Source organism: Rattus norvegicus, chromosome 9 (genome assembly GCF_036323735.1).
Source record: "Rattus norvegicus strain BN/NHsdMcwi chromosome 9, GRCr8, whole genome shotgun sequence".
NCBI lineage: Eukaryota > Metazoa > Chordata > Mammalia > Rodentia > Muridae > Rattus > Rattus norvegicus.
This window is the reverse complement of record NC_086027.1, coordinates 75,618,341-75,640,501: the sequence shown is the minus strand read 5'-3', so window position 1 is coordinate 75,640,501 and position 22,161 is coordinate 75,618,341. Positions and strand designations below refer to the sequence as shown.

The 22,161-nt window shown below is 39.4% G+C and overlaps 1 protein-coding gene across 17 annotated transcripts in view; it reads right to left on the bottom strand.

Moving 5' to 3' along the window:
- Positions 1-652: 652 nt before the first annotated feature.
- The window catches only part of Unc80 (unc-80 homolog, NALCN channel complex subunit), a 178,232-nt gene continuing 156,723 nt past the window's right edge, over positions 653-22,161 (bottom strand). For 14 of the 17 annotated variants that reach the window (XM_039084598.2, XM_063268135.1, XM_063268130.1 and 11 more), the window contains 9 exons: positions 21,892-22,076; positions 21,134-21,299; positions 19,657-19,836; positions 16,703-16,841; positions 14,378-14,434; positions 7,198-7,279; positions 6,051-6,162; positions 5,276-5,475; positions 653-4,498 (listed from right to left, as the gene is read on the bottom strand). In XM_039084598.2, coding sequence (XP_038940526.1) covers positions 4,232-4,498; positions 5,276-5,475; positions 6,051-6,162; positions 7,198-7,279; positions 14,378-14,434; positions 16,703-16,841; positions 19,657-19,836; positions 21,134-21,299; positions 21,892-22,076 — 1,388 coding nt within the window. In that variant the 3' untranslated portion in view covers positions 653-4,231. The remainder of the gene's footprint in view (positions 4,499-5,275; positions 5,476-6,050; positions 6,163-7,197; positions 7,280-14,377; positions 14,435-16,702; positions 16,842-19,656; positions 19,837-21,133; positions 21,300-21,891; positions 22,077-22,161) is intronic. The other 3 variants (XM_063268134.1, XM_063268136.1, XM_039084602.2) reach the window with 1 other exon arrangement.

The following is a 22,161-nucleotide window of genomic DNA, read 5'->3' as shown; positions in this document are numbered from 1 at the left end:
CTTCCCCACCCTCCATCTCTTATAGTCCTCTCTTCTGAGAAGTTCCCTAGTCAAGCTGCTGCTGATTGGTGACTGGTAAGTACTCGGTGTAGGAATTTCTGCAGTAGCCAGTTTGATAGAATTGTTATTCAACCATAATTCTTGAAATGAATTAAGTGTCTTAATGTCAAACAAACTGACTGGGTCAGGAAGAAATGAAAAGGGACATGAAGATACACATGGATAGAACAACAGCAATTCCTAAGGAACAAGGATTGGGGATCTCATAGTTTTATTAAAAGAATGGAGGTAATTTAGATGCCATGGTTCCTACGGGAGACACACTCAGAGGACAATAGTCTTTAATGTTCTGACTTGGGGATATACCAGCATTCCAGCAGGTCATAATTTGGGCTGTGAAGTCAAGTTGGCTTGATGTCTTCCATATCTGCATTCTGCTTTATTTTGAAAAAATAGAGAATGAGAAACAGGAGAAGGTAGGTATCAAATGTGGAGGAAGAGGAACTGGGGGTGTTTACCCGGTAGTGACTTTAGGCCAGATATAGGTGTGAGGAACAAGAGATAAAGGGAGGCACAGTCCAGGCCTTCAAAAACAATCCTGAATGAGCTAGCCCATTCCCAATGTCGAGAAATGAAATTAGAGCACATTAAATAATTTTAGATTTACTTTATTATATGTGCATATTCAAACACAAATCATCAGCTTTCATAAATATCTTTCATAAACATCTCAGTATTTATTCAGATGCATTTTTCCATGCTCTTTGGTCATTCAGTATTCATAACAGACTTTATAGTCATCTGAAGGAAGTTGGCTGTATTTTACCTACAAAATGGCTAATAAAGGACTTTAATCCCATGGTCACAGTGACTATTAAAAATATCATGGAGGTACGTAGATTTGTGATCCTAAATGATCCTTAAATAATATAAATAAATTTATCATAAACTTTTCCAAATACATTCTGCCCTCTACTTGTTTTTATTCTCCTGAGTGTCAAATCAAAGTTTGCTTCTGAAATGCTGCAGTTGAGACCCACGAAAGTAAGTGAGGAAGTGGGACAGTTTACTCACTGCTGAGACACAAGGCCATGGATTGGTAGTGTGAGGTCACAGAGCAAAAGTGGGACTCTATGTGACAGCAGCACATTCTGGAGAGTTCTCTGGTAAGGTGTCCTGTGCAACTCAAGGAAGGAAATTAGTTCATGGTTTGTTCTATAATTCTACTCATTCATGACCCTTTCTTCCTTATGGACCTCTATTCATACACTATTATTTCCTCGGAAACTCTAGGAGGTGGGCAGCGAAGTGGAGAAAGTTCTTCACTGATTGAAAGAACAGATGCTAAAAGAGAGACGCCATCCTGTCTTAAGTTACTCTTGGAGGCTCGAAGCAGAAAACCAACGGATGCCTCCAGCACTGCCATGTGCCCAGTTGTGCCCGTGGACACTGTTGTTCTCAGTGGCTTGTTCCAAGGCACTCAGTAACACACTTCTCTTGTCAGAAGAATCAAATGATTTAATAGAATTATAGAAAACACTGAATGCTGCAAATGAAAGTAAAATGTTTGTTCTAGAAAATTCTGTATCCAGGATTTAAACTGCTTTAATCTGAATAGTACACATGGGTACCCACTATCGTGGACGATGTATTTTTACTCCAAGGATTCTCTATAAAGTTACTTTCCAAAGAAGCAATTTTAATTTGGATGTAATTTTTAATACCTGGAAAGTGAGTGCCTGTTATATCTTTCCTCTGAATGAGATTATTATTTAGCATCACAGATTAGGATATGATCTAATTTTACTAATAAATTGATCAAAAGTGATAATTAGTTCTTAGTCACATTTTGAATATTACAAAAGTTTGTCAATTAACTTGAACTTTTATCTTAACTGTTTTCTTTAAGTTATTCCTTCAAACTCCAGGTAACAGTATTCCTGAGAATACATCTTGTGACAGTCTTATGCACATACATATAATTTAGTTACTACACATAAACATTCAACACATTACATTCAACACATTTAAGGACACATTAAATGGAATAGATGAGAAATCTCAAAAGTCCCAAGATGAGAGCATTCCCACTCTGTAAGTCCCCAGTTCTCAGAGTGGACACATCATTTTTTCTAAAATAAAACATTACTTAGCTTATTGAAAAAGTTAATAACAGATTTCCATACCTGACAGTGAAGGAGTCAGGTTAAAAGGCAGACAGACCAGTAAAATCATTTCGCAAACAGCCCAACACATTTAAAATATATAAAGGTATTTAGGGTTATTATTGAGTATTTAACAATTCTTTGACCTCTATACTTCTTAAATATCTGACATCATAGAGATTTTGAGTCACGAATCCAAAAGAGAGAACAAAGCACAGACACATAGACGCACATAACTCAGACACTTGTAATTACCAAACATAAGGCCTCTAATGCTAATTGAGCAGCATAGTTTGTAACAGGCAAAATATGTCAGCTTAGAACCAGAAAGCCACTTACATATCTACTTCTGCACTTAGAAACAAATTGAGCATTAAGTAAAAAGGATGTGAAGGTGGTATGACACAAAAGGTTTGTCTGTCTCCTGGATTTCCCACACTCGTTCTCAGCCAAAAGGCCAAGAAGGTGGTACTGCCCTGATTTTCTGACCTGGGGGATTTTAAGTTTTATTCTAGTTAACTTAATAGATTAACTTCCATTCTCATGGGGAATGGGATCATAGCCCCAAAATACATTTGATTTTATAAGTCACTGTGCTTATTTAATAAATAATTCTAACATAATAATCATTTCCTTTATGATTTGTATGGGTTTATAGGTATCTTCTTTATAGTATACATTTCATAGCCAACATAGTGAACATTTAAGCATATAGAATATATTTTAAACTCATCTCAACATAATCAAAAATCTCTGTTTAACTTCTATTTGAAGACTAACACATACACACACACACACACACACACACACACACACACACACACACACCAATAATGCAGGTATGTTATGAGATCTTTCAATGTTTAGTAGTTACATTTCTCTGACATAAACTGCTAAACCTTTGAAAACCATTTATGAACTGTATGATGCCCAAGCCCTTCAATAATCCACTAAGTACTGGCCTGACAAGCCTTTCAAATTTTATTTTATTTATTTTTTGAAGTAACTGCACTTCAAGTTAAAGCCCTATTTGTAATATATACAAGCTGTCTGAGTCTATAAAGAAATTGATTACTCTGACTTTCCCTCATTAACTGAGATCTCCTAAGGATCATAGAATATTTGACAACTGAGGAAAAGTTATTTTCTGATCTAGTTCTAACAACTTAACTTTAATGTATGAAAATATGCCCTCAGGGGCAGGCACAAGGACTGTGAAGGAAAGCAATCCTCTTTCCCAACAGGGCCTAATCTGAACGTTGACGTCGTCAGGGATAGAAGTAGGAATGCCATCTCTTTCAAGCAATGCTATTTACATTTAGCTTTTTATAATTATGTAGCTGTCTATGTTATTAATTCAGAATCATATCTGAGATTCTAGAATATTCTCTGTCTAATACAGTAGATATGAAATGGAATGAGATGCAGCATCAGAATTTTGACTTATAGGATATAGTGAAAAGGACAGTTAAAAATAAATTTTTAAAAGTCCACATCTCTAAAAATAGTTCGTTTGTTTGTTTTTTAAAATAACCAGCTATATTATTGACCCAAACAAAAATGGCTGCGGGGTTTATAGTTTAGTTCCTCTAATCTAATCATTTTTCTTTCTGATTGTTTCTATATAAATTTCTGTGCATAAAGCCACTTAATGTAAAACTTTGAAACTACAAAAATAAACACTGTCGTGAGATGTATAATGTGAGTATCTTAAGAGCGTGTATTCCCTTTTAGAATTATGAGGGCAGTAACGTTAATATTCTCAACTGTCTGTAATAGTATAGGTTCCTAGCTGCTCAAAGCAAGCTATACACAAGCTATACACAGTGTGCAGCGAGACAGCACTTCCCATTGTTCTTCCCTGCTATGGTCTTCGTACAACTAAAGACTTTTAGCTATTGGTTTTTAAGATGTTTCTGAAACATTAGGAGTTTTGGCGGTAAAATGCACTCAGACTTAATGCCACTCACGTACTATAAAGTGCTGTTTTAGATGTAATAATTTTCATCAGAAGCGTTCTCTTGTCAGCAGTCTTCTGTCGAGCGCAGAGCTCCTGCAATATAGAACTAAACATGGGACTCATCTAGTGCTGAGTCTGTCTCCACTAGCTCAGGAGGAGTGAAAGGGAACTGGCTGGACAGCAGGGGATTCTCCATGCCATTTTCTTCACTGATATGAAGGACAGTGTCTCCATGCTGCAAGAGGCTGGAGGTTTCAAGGCCAGTGAAGTCATCCGGGTCTGACAGTTGAGTAGAGAGGGGGCTGTGTGCTACAGCACCTTGTACTTCCGTGTCCTCCTTTTGTTCTCCTTCTTCAGCAAGAAGGGGCTCACTCTGTGATCAAAAGGATCATAGTATCATGGACAAGTAGGATGGGTACCAGGAAGGAACATAAAAAGTTCTGTATGGCTCTAATTGGACAAGAAATCAAAGATGAATTCCAGCCTATGCCATAGGTAGGATCTATGAGGACCCTTCCAGATTTCAAAGCATTGATTTCCTACCCTTTGATATAGTGTTTATTTTGGGGGGAGGTTGGGGGAACCATGCTTACTATAAAAATGAACCAACTCAAATGATGTATTGCACTTCTTTTTAACTATAAAAGCCTATGTGAATGTGTATATTGATATTACCATTTAGTTTTTTGTAAGTATCATATTAGAATATGATACCTATGGAAATTTATTTATATAAGCCAAAGAAAATAATTATAAAACAATGAGGAAGAGGCTTTAAGTCCATCTGATCTTCAGGACACAGAAAACTATCTAAAGGCTTCATCGATGATGCTAGTAACTTCATTTGCTGTAATTGAAAAATACTTCAACTACAGATCAAATTTCTGTTGTTGGTGATTATTCCAGATGATAAATAATTTCTTTTTATGTTTTGCACTAAGACTCCTCTTGCTTTCCTTAATTACTGATATGTTGTTGACCAAACACTTTATTTAGATTTTCTTTTCCACCATGTCAAAAATAGTATCTGTTTGGGCAATAAGGTGTTACAGAAACAAACTTAATGATTTGGAAGAAATGTGATCTCTACATGTTTCCTGCAAATAAGGATTCAGGGAATACGTCTTGCCTGTCTCCACAGTGCCCTCACCTGCTTGGGAGACAGGCTATGAAGATCTGCAATGACAATGGCAGGAGAGGATGTGAGCACTGGCTTCTCTGTTCCTTCTGGCTTCCTAGCCCGGCCTGGGCCGCAGCTCTGTGGTTGGCCGGTGGCAGGAAGCATATCTGTTGGGGCAGCTGTTGGCTCTGGCTGAGCCTCAATGAATGTCACAGATCGCTTCTGATCAACTGTAAGTAAGAGGCAAACCAATAGGTAGGAGAGAATTGACTGCTGATGCTTAATAATGGCGTGAACCAGAGATTCCTCATAAAGACATTGCTGGTTTGCAATAAGGGAGATCCAATTGGACCATTTTATGTATTTTGGTTTCACTTTATATAGAATAGGAGTGAAGGGAGAAAATCATTTCTACATGAGTGTTCTAAACTATGATTTGCAAAGGTTAACTTATCATAACGGCCCTCCTCGGAATGATCCTACAACTAAAAGGCCCAATGAGTTATTCTATGTGCCTTTGTCTTTAGTCAGACACAGAACATGCTAGTTCCTGGATTGAGTAGAAAAACTACAACCTTTTGTTTTATATTCAAGTTCAGAATATTAACAATTTACCCTGGGTTGTCCCATTTATCTATGTTCACTGGGAATGGGGAAAGGTTGGGAACGATGAGGGAAAAAAAGTAGTAAGGTTTCCTGGGAAACTTATCCTAAGACCTCCCTAAAGGTGAGCCTATTGCAACACTCGGTTTCTGCTGGATCCAGTCCCTTCTGGATCAGAAAGGACTCAAGAGGACTCCCTCACCAGATGGCTTTGTTTTAGGTTGAATGCTCCTGCGAGTGGTGGACAATCGGGCTCCATGACGGTTTCTGGGTTCAGTTTGAGTCTTCTGCCTTGACAGGAGAGGGCGTCTTAGCTGAAGAAAATAGATAAAATAAAATTGGCAAGAAAGTCCACTGTCTGGGGACAACAGACACAGTGGTCAGGCGATTCTAACTCAGCTGTCCTAACCGTTCCTTCCTGGAGCCTAGGAACATTAATGGATGTAAAATGCCAAAATTGAGAATTTCAGTGGATAAGAAACGAAAGATAATGCTCAGTGCCTGACTTTTGCTCAACTCTCAGAAATATATGCTAGGAAACCTAAACCTCTAGCAAACATTAGCGTCAAGAGCACCACAGATGCATGGGCAGAGCTTCCGTCGGAATTTTATTTACAAAATAATGTGTAAGCCAGGACTGATGGCTGTACTTGGAATGCCAGTACTTGGGAAAGTGAGGCAGGAGGATTGCCTGTGACCCCATCTTGTACTACATAGTGGAACCCTATCTGGAAATGGAGAAATGGGAGCTGAGAAGAGATGAGGTATGTGGGGTAGATGGAAGGAGAAACCACTGAGATACGGAGGAGGAGTCTCATCTAAGGAAATATGTCCTCTACTACCTTTAACTCCATGTGACCCAGGCTGGCACTAACTCCCAACCCTCCTCCCTCAGCCTCCTAAGTGCTAGGGATGTGGGTATGCACCACAGTACCCAGCTGAAAAGAAGACGATCTTCTGCTTCAGCGTTAAACTAAATCCCCAGTCTCGGAGTGAGGAAGGACCTGCCTTTGTCTTTCTGTAAAGTGGATGTCCCGTGAACTGTGGAACAGTACACACAGGCTCTGCCAGTGAGGTTGACTGGGGAAGAAGCTTGCCAAACGGAGAACAAGAAGACCCATGACATGCCCGGCATCCCTCACCAAAAAGTCGGCTTTGCACAATAACAGCTTCGTATTTGAAACAGAATCCTCGAGTGCCCAGCTTGCCCCGCAGTTACCATGCTCGATGGTTGCTGTACACTGCTTATTTCTGGCTACAAGGCCAAGTGTAATCTTAATAAACATTGGCAAGCACATGGCTCTTCTGCCTTACAGGATGACTCTCTAAGCATTCCAGGGCCTTCTTACCTGCCTCAGGCCCCTCTTCCTCCCCAGTGGCTGCTGCAGGAGGACGTTCTGCTGGCCAGGTTCACTCTGTATACTTGCCACCCTGCCAAGCATCAACAGCATTAGTCTTCCCTGGAGACAGTGCAGAGGACCATTTTTTGATGAGTGTTAACCAAAACCACTTATATGGAACAGTCACTTCAAAGATACCATTATCTTTGAAGGATGATTGGGAGAGTCCCTGGGGTAGGGCTTTTTCAAAGGCTTGGAAAGGAGGACAAGGCCTTGTATAGCCCCAAGCTCTCAAAATTGAGATTGTGTTTTCAATCACTGATGCTGTGTCTATCATCATTCAGCAGGACATTGCTTCAACAACACCCCTGGTTTGGGGGGGGCATCAAAAGGCTTAGCATGTCATATTCTAATCTCAATTTTTTTCCCAAGGGGAATGGAAACAAATACACACAAACAACTCTGTCACATGGATGGGAACACCTGTTTCAAAACTTCCAATTTAAATGAAAATAAGATGGACAGATATTGAACACATCAGACACAGAATCCATTTGGGTGAAGGGACACATTCAACACATGCTTGCAGCCTGAAGTCTCTGTGACAGCTCGGCAGATCAATTGTCACACGTACAGAGAATTTAAATGCACTTGAAAGTCATTTTAGGTTTAAAAGGCTGGCAAAGTAAACTATCAGGACAACTCAGCTGCACTCCGGCGAGCTGTGCAGTTGATAAAAGAAGTCGTCTACTCCCCCCAAATTTACTGTGTATGTGTGTCTCTTACAAGCGAAAATGACTTCTGAAAGGGTCTACTACTTTAGTGTTGGGTGAATCTGAACATACGGAGGTGGGCCAGGATCCCTTTTCATTCTCCATGCATGTATTATAGATATCTCCAATGGAAAAGAGAATGAAAAGAGAGATCACACTGTGCCCAGATGATGTTTTAATTCTGTGGTTGATGTCAATGTGATTAATTGATAATGTCATTGTCTTTTCAAAAGGAGAGTCATCTACAGATCTTGCTAGGGTAAAACGTCCCATAGAGGAACCCAGTCAGCAACTGTCCAGAAAAAAAGGTTATATCTACACATTCCTATTTTTATCATGTGCTATATAAATACCTCGTTGCACTTTTAGTGAACAAAATTAGCAGCAAGATGGGCATTTAGTGCATCTCCTGTACTGACGACTGGCTAATGATCACAGTTGGTGTAGCCAAAGCTACCGTTCATTTAAAGTCCAACTCACGTTTTCACTAGAAGAAAACGCAGTGATTCTCAATAAGGTCTGCCAAACTTTCTATAGAATAGGGATCTGATCACACCATCTGACTCATGCAGGCAAAACAAAATTCTGCAAAGAATACCAAAGAAAGAGGTTTTAAATTTTCTTTGCTTCCCTAAAGATCAAGCTCAAAGGATTGATGTGCCTTATCTTTGTGACTTTGTAGCATGTATGAAGGCATCTACGCTAAAGAAATAGTGCAGCACGTTAGAAGCAGTTCAGACTATGTTGCTGGCATGTCTGAAATGACATCTCCTTATTAATTATGCATTTTAACGTGTCTGTTAAGTTGGAAAGCATATATATATGCACACGAGTGGAAACACATTTCTTCCAATACCAAGCAAAGCTACCATTGGAATGGATTCTTCATTGACATCTAGATGTTACCTCAGTTCCCTTGGCCATAAAGGGAGGTTGATACTTACCAACTACCTCCCATTAAGGTAGAGAAAAGAAGTTAGTTGATGTGAAATGGTTTGTATATGAAGACGGACATGTATAGCATGCTTTCTTGTTTTACGTTTGCTGTTCGCAATGAGTTTATTGCTTCTAGGATACTAAAAGAAACTAGGTAATACATTTTGAAAATAGTTGGACAGAGAAAATGACTAGGAGGCAGTCCTCTTGTCTCATCTTTATTTAGTAATCTGAGATTGTGAGGAAAAAAATGGTGCAAGAAAAGAAAAAAAAACACATTACTTGGAGAGTTAAATGCCACAACATAACAATAATTTTATGATGGTTAGTTATTCCATGAGGAAGACCATGAAGCACCAACATTTCTCTGTGCAAAGGAGGCTTATAGCCGAGAAATCTATGAGGTTTCTCTAGTACAATCAGCTCTTTATGTAAATAATATAAAAATGTGTATATGCAGAATAGATGAAACTATAGAGGATGTTTCTAGAACACATCTCAGACAATAACTTATACTTCCTATAGAAATATGATGCTGACATTTGTATTTGCCACATCAAAGAACTAAGTCATATAAACAATAAACAGCTAAAAAGCTAACAATGAATGTAATGTATGAAAAATTTCTTTCTTTGGAGTTTTTTTTTTGAACTGGAACTATATATATAACAGTTAGCTTCAATTTAGATTCTGTTCTTCATATAAGATAATGTTTCAGTTATTTGTGCTAAGAACCTTTCTGTATTATGTTCTGTTTTCTGTTTTAAATTTTGGAGATAGTCCCACTCAGAGTCTGCCAGAAATGGAATAATCAAAATTAGTTTCCCCACCAGGGAGCTACTCTATTTTATTGGATACTCTGAGAAGTTTACAAGTACTTCAGTAGCCTACTGAATCTTTTGGAATAACTGAAATATCTATTTCATATACAATGTTATGAAAAATAACTGAGAAGCCGAGATGAGGTCAAGGTTTGTCAGAGCAGTGGATCAAATGCTAAAAGCTTTATCCTATACAGGATCTGGAACTCTCGAGAGCTTTGACTGTGAGAGTGGCAGCTGAACAGGGTGAAACAGTAAGTATCAAATCTAATAAAAATGTATACATGTATTTAGAAACAGGTGTGTGTGTGTGTGTGTGTGTGTGTGTGCGTGCGTGCGTGCGTGCGTGCGTGCGTGTGTGTGTGTGTGTGTGTGTGTGTGTGTGTGTGTCCCTAGCCAGGGAAGACATGGAATTAGCTTTGTAGACCAGTCTTGCCTCAAACTCAAGAGATCCCTCTGCCTCTAGAGTGCTTGGATTAAAGGAGAGCGCTGCTGCCTGCACCACCCAGCCCAAACTTTCCAGACTTAAAGTAACATCTTGTATCATATAAGTAAGCAATCTTTTGTTGTAGAGAAGCAGGGTCTCCATCTGTTACCCCAGCTGGCATCTGGGATGTGCCATCTACCTGCTGCAGGGTCTCAAGGGCTAGGGCTCCATGACAGGCACATATTGGCATGCTTCCCTTCTCCCTGTGTTTTTGAGTTGCTGAAAATCAGTTTGGTAAATGATAGTAAGATCCATATTTTAGAAAAGAAAATTCAAGCAGGGCATAATAGAGTCATGATTTAAACAGTCTTCAAAAATTAGTCATTTATAATACAAAGAAATAATGTATAAGGTAGGAAAATTTAGGTAATATTAGGAAAATGATTCTGACAAAAATTACCTCTTTTGACTGTTACAGTGTGATGGTCTGGATTGAAGAGTGTACATATGTGTGTGTTTCCTAATATGCCTGATAGTATTTCTTTAAATAAGAGTTATATAAACAAGGAGCCATTCAGTAATGCAATGGTAACTAAATTATAAAAAGTAAACTATGTATTACAGTATATCACATAAATGAAAAGTTAAGTAAGCAGAGGTGACAGATGATAACACTACCAGGATATTAGATTGGTGTGCTTCTTGCTTCTTTCTGTACTTTTGATTTCAGCTCTAATTTGGTTATAGAACTCTAGAGGTGGGACATAAGACACATGGGCAGAGCCATTTATCCTGAGTGATGGCCTCATGGTGGGAGCTCATCGAGTCAGTGGTAAAGGAGCCAAGGCAGACAGCAGGGGTGCAAACAGAAAACTAAAACTTACTCCTTCCCTTTGCAGTACAATCACTGTTTAAAGTTTACGTAGCCTTCAAAGCACCCAAGAAAAAAATATATATTTTTTTAAAGACTTTATTCATTTTATATGAGTACCCTGTCACTCTCTTCAGATACACCAGAAGAGGGAATCAGATTGTGTTGCAGATGGTTGTGAGCCACCATGTGGTTGCTGGGAATTGAACTCAGGACCTCTGAAAGAGCAGTCAGTGCTCTTAACCGCTGAGCCATCTCTCCAGCCCCAAGAAAATATATTTTAAGTGCTACAGAATTTACAGACTGGAAGCTCAGATCAGACTAATCTGAGGGGGAATAACTGGGTTTCAGATATCTTGGGAGAAGGGACTTAGCAATGGCAAAGAGCACATCTGTGTGTCACAGCACATGTCTTGGCCCTGCCTTTTCAGCTACTCTGCAGGCTGGTGGAGTCTTCCTTGTACTTGAAGAGGACCTGGCAAGGTTCATGTCGTTATGGCTGCATATGAGCAGGAGGTGGGCATGGGTTGTTATCTCATCTAGACTGCAGTCTTGTTCACACTTGGACTGCAGTCTTAATTTTCACTGTCATTAACTTTTATGAGAATAAAATGGCACGGTAATTTCTTTTGAAATTAAGAGTTTACCATCAACTCCTGTTTTTAAACTATCCTTACATGTATAAACAAAATCTGGTTCTCAACTATAAACATCCAGCCCTCCGGACTTCAACTTCTCTAGCTCTCTATTATTCCAGAAGTAAAACGTGCCCCTATGTATGCTTGAGGGATCTGTACGATGAGTTTTTAAACCATCTAGGGCAGGGTTCTGCAGAAAAGAAATTTTTTTCCATGAAATTTTGATTTAGATTATTAATTTCCAGTGGAAGTTTTAAGAAATAGAACCAGATAGAAAACAATGTTTCTGATAGGCAATTTGGTGTCTGGGTCTTTAAAGGGAATATATTAGGGCAGTTTAGGAAAAAATTGTAGAAGTTTCAAGTTGGTTTGTACATTTTTTTTTTTTAGTTCCCATCCACTTATCTGGTTATCTTGGTCAGCCTACTCAGTCCAATTTGCCTCTTTTGTCTAAAGCAAGTCGCCTGTCAGAAGCAAAGTCCTATAAAAGTTAAGCCACACAATAAAGGAATGGGCGTGACAGGGTTTATTGTTCATCCCTTCTGCTCTGCTTCTCAGTAGCTTCGGTCAGACTTTCTTTAGGATAACTCTGAGTGTATCTCAGATCCTAAATATCAGAGTGTGTATTCCATGTAATTCTCATTGCGACCGCCTCTCTAGTTTTGGATTCTAATCATATGCCTAAAGAATTCTTGTGCGGAAAAGTAAGAAAGCCTGCTGACGAACTGTATAAATCGTGCCATTTCATAACATTTCCCTTCTAGTAAGTGCCAGACATCCTCTCCTCCAAAGAGAGCTTGCTGACACAAGGCCTTGCAGCATATAGCAGAGGTGGACGCACTACTGACTGGTGGGATGTCTCGACATTAATGAAATTGGTTCAGAATCCACATCAATTTGTTCACGTTTCTTACTGAGTATGGCTGGCTTGGTGACTAACACCAAGGACCAGAAGGAAACAGCAACAGCAACAACAGACCAACAACAGCTGATTTAAGGTGCTCATCAAAATGCTGACATGATTAATTCCTCTAAGATGAGCTCACTTAACTCTGCCTCTGAACTTGTCCTCGAACCTAGCACAAACACTGAGTCTCCTCTCTTGGCACTGGATGTAGCACAGACTATGAGTTGGCTCAATAGCTCCAGTCATTGGAATCCTGAGCTTGCTAGAGAAGGCCACGTCCTTTGGAGAATTAATAAAAACAAACTCTGCTCCCGTCTCCTCTTGCCCACACTGAACGGTGGCTTAAGTTAGTGAAAGCAGAATCTGGACTCATCAGAAAGCTCTCAGCACAAAGCTCTCGAAATTTGAAGCCTGACTAATACTTTCTACCCTGAATTAGCCCCTGACCCTGCCTTCTGAAACTGAGGTTTTCCTTATACAGTTTTAAGCACTGAACAGTTAACTCTTCAAATGCATTGCTGCCCCTCCTAGGCTTGTTGAAATCTCTGCAGACACTATGAACAGTTCAGGAAAACCTTGCCCAGGCCCTTGTTTCTCAAGCTGCTTGGTCGTACAACTGCTAATTAAGGTTGGACTGTGTGGCGCTTCTACATTTACCAATAAGAGATGAATCTGTCCAAGCAAGGGTTCGCAAACACAAATGAATGTCATGAGTTATGGATCCAATTTAAAAAAAAAATTAGACCTGATGATGGACTAAATTTCCCATTTTCGGTTGCAGAAGAAAATGTGAAATCCAAACAAGATGCAAAGAAAACAAAAGACCTCTCACAGGAACGGCCTCTCAACATTTCCTCATCTTTGAGATAAAGCAATAAACACAAGGATATTGTACTCACTCTAGAATGCAGCCCTGGGACTGCTTTCTCTTGACATGGGACAGAGACACTCTAGTGATGGACAAGAAGCATTGCCCCTAATGAGGATTAGTTGAGAGGTGTCAATCAACAGCACAAGATTAGGAATGTTTGACGTGGTTTATCTGAGTGTTAAAGGTGCAGTACCCATTTCTGAAGGCTGAAGCAAATAGTCTAGAAACAATGTTTCCATTGTATTTCTTCTCTTACTACTTAGCAAGAAAAGTTCCCGTCTCTCCTGGCAAGGTTTTAAGCCGTCTTTGCGCTAGAAGCAATATTCTTTATGTGTGCTTGAACAGGCTACAGTAGGGACAAGTCCAGCAGCATGTAGCAAAGAGAAGCGACCACACGAACTGCAGTGACATGGCTGTCCTCACAACATTGCTGCTTTCTCACCCTGAGGTATTAGCTAGAAAATATGACTTGGTTGAGTACAGGGGCTCCCTGACAGGGAGTTCTAAAAAGGCCCCCCAAAAGCAATTCTCAATGAATATCAGTGTGGACAGGAATGATTAGATGGGAGAAACTGAATGTTTGGTATAACAAACTTTGGGGGAGATGCTGGGTATTGGACCCAGAGTGTGGCACATGTTGTTAAACGTGCTTTACCACTGAACCCTTGGTACAGCAAACATTTCAGACATCCATTAGACCTGCCTCCTAGAGAATTCTGTTGTTGTTAATTGAGGTTTTTAGACTATTTGTGATCTCTGAACCTGTAAAGAAGGAGGGTTTGCTACACCTTTGACTTCCAGGCTCGTGAGTTCATGAACAACAAAGGGCAAGGGATGGAAAGAGATACTGAGACGGGCATTAGAAGACTGAGGAGACAGAGACGGAGGCGACAGGGCTAGTTTCCCAGCACAGACACCAATAGACAGGTAGCTTTGACACTGTACCTAGAGAGGCTGCCCTCGGCGGCCAGGCCCTGGGGGTCCTCGAGGACATTAGGTTCACTGCAGGAGGGGTAGGGAGATGAAGCATTTAGGGAAAGATATGCAAAAAGAAAAAACAAAAAGAAAAAAAACAGGAAAAGGGGGGCATGCAATTTTCTGTTTCCAAGAACTGAAAATATTAACAGAACAAGGAAGGAAAAGGAGACAGTCAACCATTTCACCTTGTGCTGGGTTTGTCAAGACATACGACTCAAGGCAAGGGGGAAGGAAAGACTTCGGATGGGTACGACTCTCAGAGGAGTGGTCTGTTTATTGGTCAAGAGTTAAAATGAGCTCCAAATGGACACATGAGCTCGGAAATGCATGGTTGAGTAGATCTGTAGAAGATGCATCTATGATTTCTTTGGTAGGCATTTGGCTAGGTGGTTATTATTTTTCACTTATCTTACAGACACAGATTCCACATTTTCTCGTACTCCCTACCATTACCACACAGAAACCACTTACCAGGAATGTCCACAACCAAAGTCTGGAAACTAATGCCATTAAGGAAAGCAAAGAAAGAGCCCAACTTCCCCTGCTAATTTGGCAATGAGAATGTCAGTAAACAAACTGAAGGTATCTTTAACAACTTACAAGGAACTCACATTTACCTCTCTATTCTCTATTCTCTAGTGACTGAATTGTAACTGTCACAGAAACCTGTCATTTGGGAAGCAAATGATAGTTTATCCACATATTTGGATGCAGCTGAACTGATATTTGTGAATGCAAGCTGGCTATATTTTATTGACTTTCAGACCTAGTACTGACCTAAGCAACCATAAGGCATTTAATATATATGTACTAAGTTGCACAGAATTAAGCATCTACAAAATTAAGGGGACTATTCCCAAAGAACTGACTGTAAAACTAGTCTGTGTCCCCAGGAAGAGAGTCACTATTTTGTTGTAATGGACAAAGACAGTGTTCCCTTCTCCAATTTTCCAAAATGTAATTCAATATCAAAATGATTTGTTGAAGTATCTTTGCCTTTTTGTTTTAACTTCTGGTATACATTTATACTAGATAAAATTTCTCCCTGAAAATAAATTGATCTCTTATTATGCACACAGAAAGAAATAGTAGTTTGACTTATTCTGAATAGCTCAAAACCTTTCTGATTAAGATTTCTATTCTAGTCTTATTCCTAATATGAACATGTGGGTAATTAACAACTAAGAATAATTTAATGATACCAACATTACCTGTTTATGTTACCTTTTGTTGGACACATTGTTCATAAAATCATTTCTGCTTAAAGGGGATTATCAAATGCTAGATTATGTGAGCTATTTAGTGAGTGGTTTGGGTATGATATAGTTACTACTGTATATAAACCATCTTTATTTGAACACAATCATATATCCCTATTAGTATTATAGTCTATGTGTGAATTATGCTACTATGAGTCTATGGGTCCTAAAAATAAACGACAGTGGTTGGGGATACAGGTCAGTATGCAAAGCTATGTGTTGAACCCCAACCTTACAAAATAACACTCTTAAAATCAGTCATCACCAATTATCTGAAATGAAAATATTAGTTGTTAAAATAGATGAACTTTTATGTTGATATTTTCTGTTATAATTTTATTTAAAATATATAAAATCAAATGATTATTTAAATATAAATTTAAGTTTTGATACATGCATTATTGTTTTCCTCAAGTATAAAATGTTTAAATGACTAAGAACCCCTGAATGGATTTTTAAAAATTATAGTCTTTTATAGCAGATAACATTAAAAGAAAAATGCTTTAAGTGGTTTCATCATTGACACAAGAGTTCCACTTCACATCATTTTAGCTTACATCAGCTCATAGCTGGGGAAACCGTGAGCTGTATGGCCTGCCCATGGTCCACACAGTGTGAGCAGTATATTTTCTGCTTGGCAAAGTATCCTTTCATGCAGTTGAACATGAAAGGTACTGCAAAAGGCTAAATCCCCAGATTATCTAATAAAATACTCTACTCTTGCCAAATACCCTTCCCTGATGATAAACCTAACATATAAGGATGCCATTGACCAGAATAAAGGGATCATATTTCTACTTATGAATGTCTCAGTGAAAGCCAATACTTGGACCTGAAGGAGCGGTCTTATTTCAAAGTCTGGCTAAGAAATCTACAACTATTACCCATGGGAACCTACTTGAAAATGCTTTGTTGTACAGCTTCTCTAGAAACATAACCCATGGTTCCTTCTCCTTATGCCTTTATAGGATAAAGTGAATGTATTTGCCCCCCCCCCCCAAGTGCAGACTATAAGAAAGTCATAGCCCTTTACCTTTGGCTGGGTAGCATGCCCACCTCAGCCTGAGGTGCAGACGTGCTGGAGACGTGGCTGGAGAACCGCCTCCTTCCAATGGTGCTCAGGAGACAAGCTTCCTGTTCACTTACCACACTGGGCATGCTGACAGAGTCATCTAAAAGTGGGGAAGAGATCAAGGGTTACCAAACCATGGCGCCTGTCAGATAACTCCATCAAAAGCTATACTTGGGTTCCTTCCCTATCTTGGCTACAACCTCAGGGCTGTCTCTAAGGTGAAAAAATCATAGCCATCTTTGGGCATATAAATACTTACATGATAACTCTTCCTGTCTACACATTTCCTACCTCCTCACACTAGTGCGGCCTTCACAAAACATACTCAAACTTCTTATTTTTATCAAAATAAACCATGTACCTTCAAATTAAAGATTCTAGAAGAGCTGTGCTGTACATATGCATTTGAAGACTATTATAGGCATAGTTTAATTGGGAGTTTAGTTTTGAATGAGTCAATTACATTATGTTGACATTCAAAAACTTTTTGGTCCATTCAATGATTTCTGGTCTGTTATAGGAAAGAATATTTCAGATATTTTAGGAAAAATGTTTGAAAACTGAAACATCCTGAAATAAGTGCTTATTTTAATCTAAATTTTAAAATTCAAAGAGGCCATTTCCCCAATAGAAGCAGAAACTAATATGCCCAAATCCATATGAAAATTTGGTACAGATTTGGGTCAGGTTGACGTTATGCTAAATGATCTGGCATAGTTTGTTACTAAACCACAGAAATTTCAATAAACAAATTTTGTGGGTTTTTCAAATGTATGTTATCATGTAAGGTCATCTGATGCTATTTAGAATATTCTAAATTACATTTCTAATATATTTTTCAAGTAAAATTATAAATATGAAAAGTGCTATAAATTTTAATTCTTTATACAATGACTTGAGCTGAGTCTTGACATACTCCATTTGTGGTGTGCTTGTGGTGGATATGGAAAGTATGCTAGAATGCACTGAACTATTTCTACCAAAGCCTTTCCTAGATTCTCGTTGTCACTTGAACTCGTGTCTTTTAACATCTGTATCATTTATTTGCTCATTAATCCTGTGTTTTCCCCTATTCGTCCTTTTAAGTGCTGTTTGTAAATGTCACCTTCTCTACAAGATTCCTTCTAATATCATAGAGGACAGAGAACAGGTTTCTCATGGTTTCTTGTCCTATACCTGATAGGCCTTAATACATGCTTCTGTGGTCGGAAAACCAGTTTCAGTTAAAATGGTTAATCTTGCTTTCATGAATTCGCCATATAAACTAATGCTCACCCACATCACAACCATTTATTGGTAATCTTAACTTCACTGAGATAACTGTGACATCTGAGAGAGGTACTAGCAAAAGTCTACATGCCTTCTGACCCCACCACCACTACTATATGAATATTGAGTCTCACCCAAGGACATCTCTGTTTAAATCTTCTCTACTTTTCTTTCATAACTCCTTCCTACTGTCTCGGCCAACCACTTATTCACAAAATTACCTGAACATAGAGTTAGTCTTAGGAATCATAGAGGTCATCATTTCCCATCATTAAAAAGGTCTTGGTAGATATTATTTCATGCACTAAAGAAAAGTAGACTATGCTTTAAGTTTCATACATGTATTAGAACTTACTTTTTAAACTGCTCATTTTTGCTATTTTAGCGTATAGTCAATGGTAGAGTACTTGCCAGTGTCTCGTAAGGATGAAATCCTGAGTTCAGTCCCCAGCACCACCAGTCCCTAGCACTATCAGATAAAACAAGATGGACTCTTCTAAATTGGAACGGCAGGGACTCAGTGTGCTGTGTCATGCATGACCATGCTTGTAATCTCAGCAGTCAGTGGTGGAGACAGGAGGATCAGATATTTAAGGTCGTCAACAATATTGGGGATGGAAGGCCAGCTTGGGTCTCATGATACTTTTGTCTCAAGTAAAACTAAAGAGAAAAAAATTTAAAAAGTAAGCTTCTTATCTTAGTCTCTTATACTGCACCAGTCTGGTTGCATGTCCATGAGCAGTCACCAGGTGTCTATTTATAAGATGTTTATAATATGAATACTACTTCACACAACTAGCCCCAAAATTAAATCTGCAGACATTAATAAAAAGTGTTTTGACAAAGCATGTATTTCTTTTTCCATCTATGCCTCACTGTAGGGAAACATTAAAATACTCTTGTTCATCTTTGTTAGTTAAAATTCTAAGCTCAGCTTCCATTTCTCCTACTTCAGTACAGAGAGGGGCCTTTTGTGGGTTCTGTTTGGTGTAGAGGAACTCTTGGATATCATTCTCAACTTTAAAGGTTCAGCTGTTCAATAAGCATCATGTAAGAGCATCTAAAAACACAAGTGGAAAATAGTCAATGTGGTTTAAGAAGCCGCTGATATGATGGAGACATTTAATGGAAATTCACCAGGAATTCCTTTGCCTTTAAACCCTACCTTGATTAAGCACACATGTGTAGTCTTTATAGATCTGCTGTCTTTTTGCAACAGTAAATTTTTAGCACACAGCTAAGAAATTCCCGGGATAAATGCATTGCAGGAGAGTCTCTAAGCGCAAATGTAAGTTGTTTTCCCCCAGGCACCCTCTTAATTCCATCCAGGCTGCTAGAGACAGCTGGTGTTTTCTGAATACCACATGCACACTCTAACCACTATTCTTTGACAAATGGAACCTTGTGAGAGCTGGCCATTCCTCTAGCCAGGCTGCCCAGGAGAGTTTAAATGAGATTTCTAAGGAAAGGTCAGATACATACTTTCCCCCTGAATGTCCAAGGATATCAACTTCATTTTAAAGCCCCTTTAAAAAAGGACTGAGAGGAGGGGCAATCCCAGAAATGGCTTTGCAGACATCTTTCCTAGGCCTTTGCTAGCATGGCCAGGCAGGCCCAGTTGCTCGTTGTTCTGTGCTGTGACCTACTTTCCTCATCCTCCTCGTCCGTCCGACTGAGGGTGTCTTGTGAAGCCTGTTGGGACGGTTCGCTGTCCTGCTCCCAGACAGTGCCTGTGCCTGTGTTGGAGCGAGACATGGTGGCCAGGCTCAGGCGGTAGGCAGAGGTGGATGTGCCTACAGTGCTGATGGATGTCTTTCCTTGGTAGGCTGAGGGTTGAGAGATCAAAGAAAATGTGGGTTAAGGTCCTGATAAACAACTGTTTGCTTTGAAGTTCTCTTTGAATATATCTATATCTATATCTATATATCTATATAAAAAACAAAAAAAATCAGTACTGGTGTATTCTATGTGAATAGCTTCCTTCTGAAGGCCTGAAATCTTTATCAAACAAAAGGAAAGTCTTCTGCAGTTTTTTTTCTTTGTATATTTATTTCTGCTTGCTTAAGCTAATAGGATACCCACCAGTTTTGACTTGAAATGGGGATTTCAACACCTTGATTTCACTGTGACATGTGCATTGCCCCCATCAGTATATTGGAATAATAAGGAAATGGGGGTATTGTTATGAACCAAAAATCAAAATCAGGGCACACAGCCAAGTCATTCAGTCTCCATTTCTGCAAACAACAGCATTAGAAAGCATTAGAAAGCCTTGTGACTGACAATCTCACCAGAGTCGGTGGAATATCTGAATGGTAGTGTGTGAATATCACCAATGTTGCACTTTTAAGTGTTTGTGGTTTGAACATATTGTAAACAACAGTAAACACTTTAGAAAGCAAAACTTCTCATACTTTTACTTATGGGTGATGACTGCCCTCTAATGGTAAACAGTGATTTAATTTCCTCACTGTTCATGGAACTGCAGAGTAGCAACACAGACTCTAGCTGGGGTGGGGGTTGGGTGGGGGTTTGAAATGCTTTCCACTTGTGAACTCCACTTAGCTCCTCCCCATTCTAATTTGTGAAACATTAAGAATCCAGAACACTAATCTCGTGTAAAGTCACCTACCAGCTTCGTTTCTCTGTATATAATCTATTTAACCCTCTGTGTCAAGTTCCTTCCTTTCAAATTGGGGTTTGAATGACACATATTGCAGACATTTGTGTGGATTAAAGGAATTAACACCTGTGAAATTATAACAGATGCTTGATAAAGTGAATTTTTCTATCAAAAAGGGAACAAAAGAATGTAAGAACATTTTCCTCTTATTAAATATTTAAGAGCTTAACCACTAATATATATATATATATATATATATATATACATATATATATATATATATATATATATAAACATTCAGGAAAAGAATGTAGCTAAATTCCCAAGACAGCCATTTGATATTTGTTTTATTGTTAGACCTGAAAAGCATGATCAAATCTACTGAAGTATTAACATAGTTCAGATATACATGGTTCCCCCAAAGAGCAGTGAGCTAGGCCGAGGATTCTGTAGATTGTGGAGCCCATCCGTCAGGTTCAAAGGACACCGTGCGTATTTACCTGATCCACTGTGGACTGCCTCTTTCAGAATTTTCAGTTCACTGTTGAACTCCGCAATGAGCGAGCTCTTGCACAAAGGGCGGGGAATGAAGCGCCGTTCCAGCTGGTCGGAGATGTGTTGTCGGGCAGAAAGCTCTTCATGATTTTCTGCTGGCTGGGCCAGTAACTAAAAGGAAAGTATTGCATGCTCAGGACCCCATTTCCCCATGTATGATGCCTACTGACCTAATAGATACAGGAAGAACAGAAGGCAATGAGTAGAAAGGGGCATTGCTCACACAATCCAATTGTTTAGGGTCTCTACCCCTAAGAAATCGGGGCATAAGAAGAATAAAAGGGTAGATAAATAATGGAAGGAAAAAGAAACCTTAACTCTCCCATTTCCCCCATGTTTCTTTAATAGTAGATTTCAAATAATGCTACTGTCATGGGAACACATTCTCCAGAATATTCCATAGGGCCATTTTTTTTCTCCTTTTTCGAAAGGGACAGGGGTGATGAATGGGCTGGAAATATGTTTGGCAGACTTTACTAGGTGAGAAGGTGTTTTGGATGTTAAATACCTCTGGAGACTTGTTTGAGGCTGTTTCCTCACTAAACATGGAGTTAACAGCCCCCGCTAACTGATCGCAGCGACGTGTATGTGTCCTGTGTATTCCACACACCCACCCACGCACCCACGCACCTGCGCACCCACCCAGCCAGCACTCCTGCCTTAATGGAAAACTGCATGTTCTTGCGGGAACAGCGCTCCACACCTTGCATTGGATGAAAGGGCGCAAGAGAACGAAGATGGGTATCCGGGTGCGCACGATGAAGTCCAGGAAGTCCCACAGGGCCAGGCCACCCACTTTCCTCAGAGCCATCTCCTTCACCTGCAGGCTCAGCCAGTACCACTGACTTCCCAGCTGCCTCTCGAAGCAGACGAGAATAACCTTGAGAGCTTCATAGCAAGGAAAGAGAAGAGAAGCCTGAGGGTCTGTGCCTTAGAGGGACACTGTCCACAGCCACTGCTCTGGGACATGGGA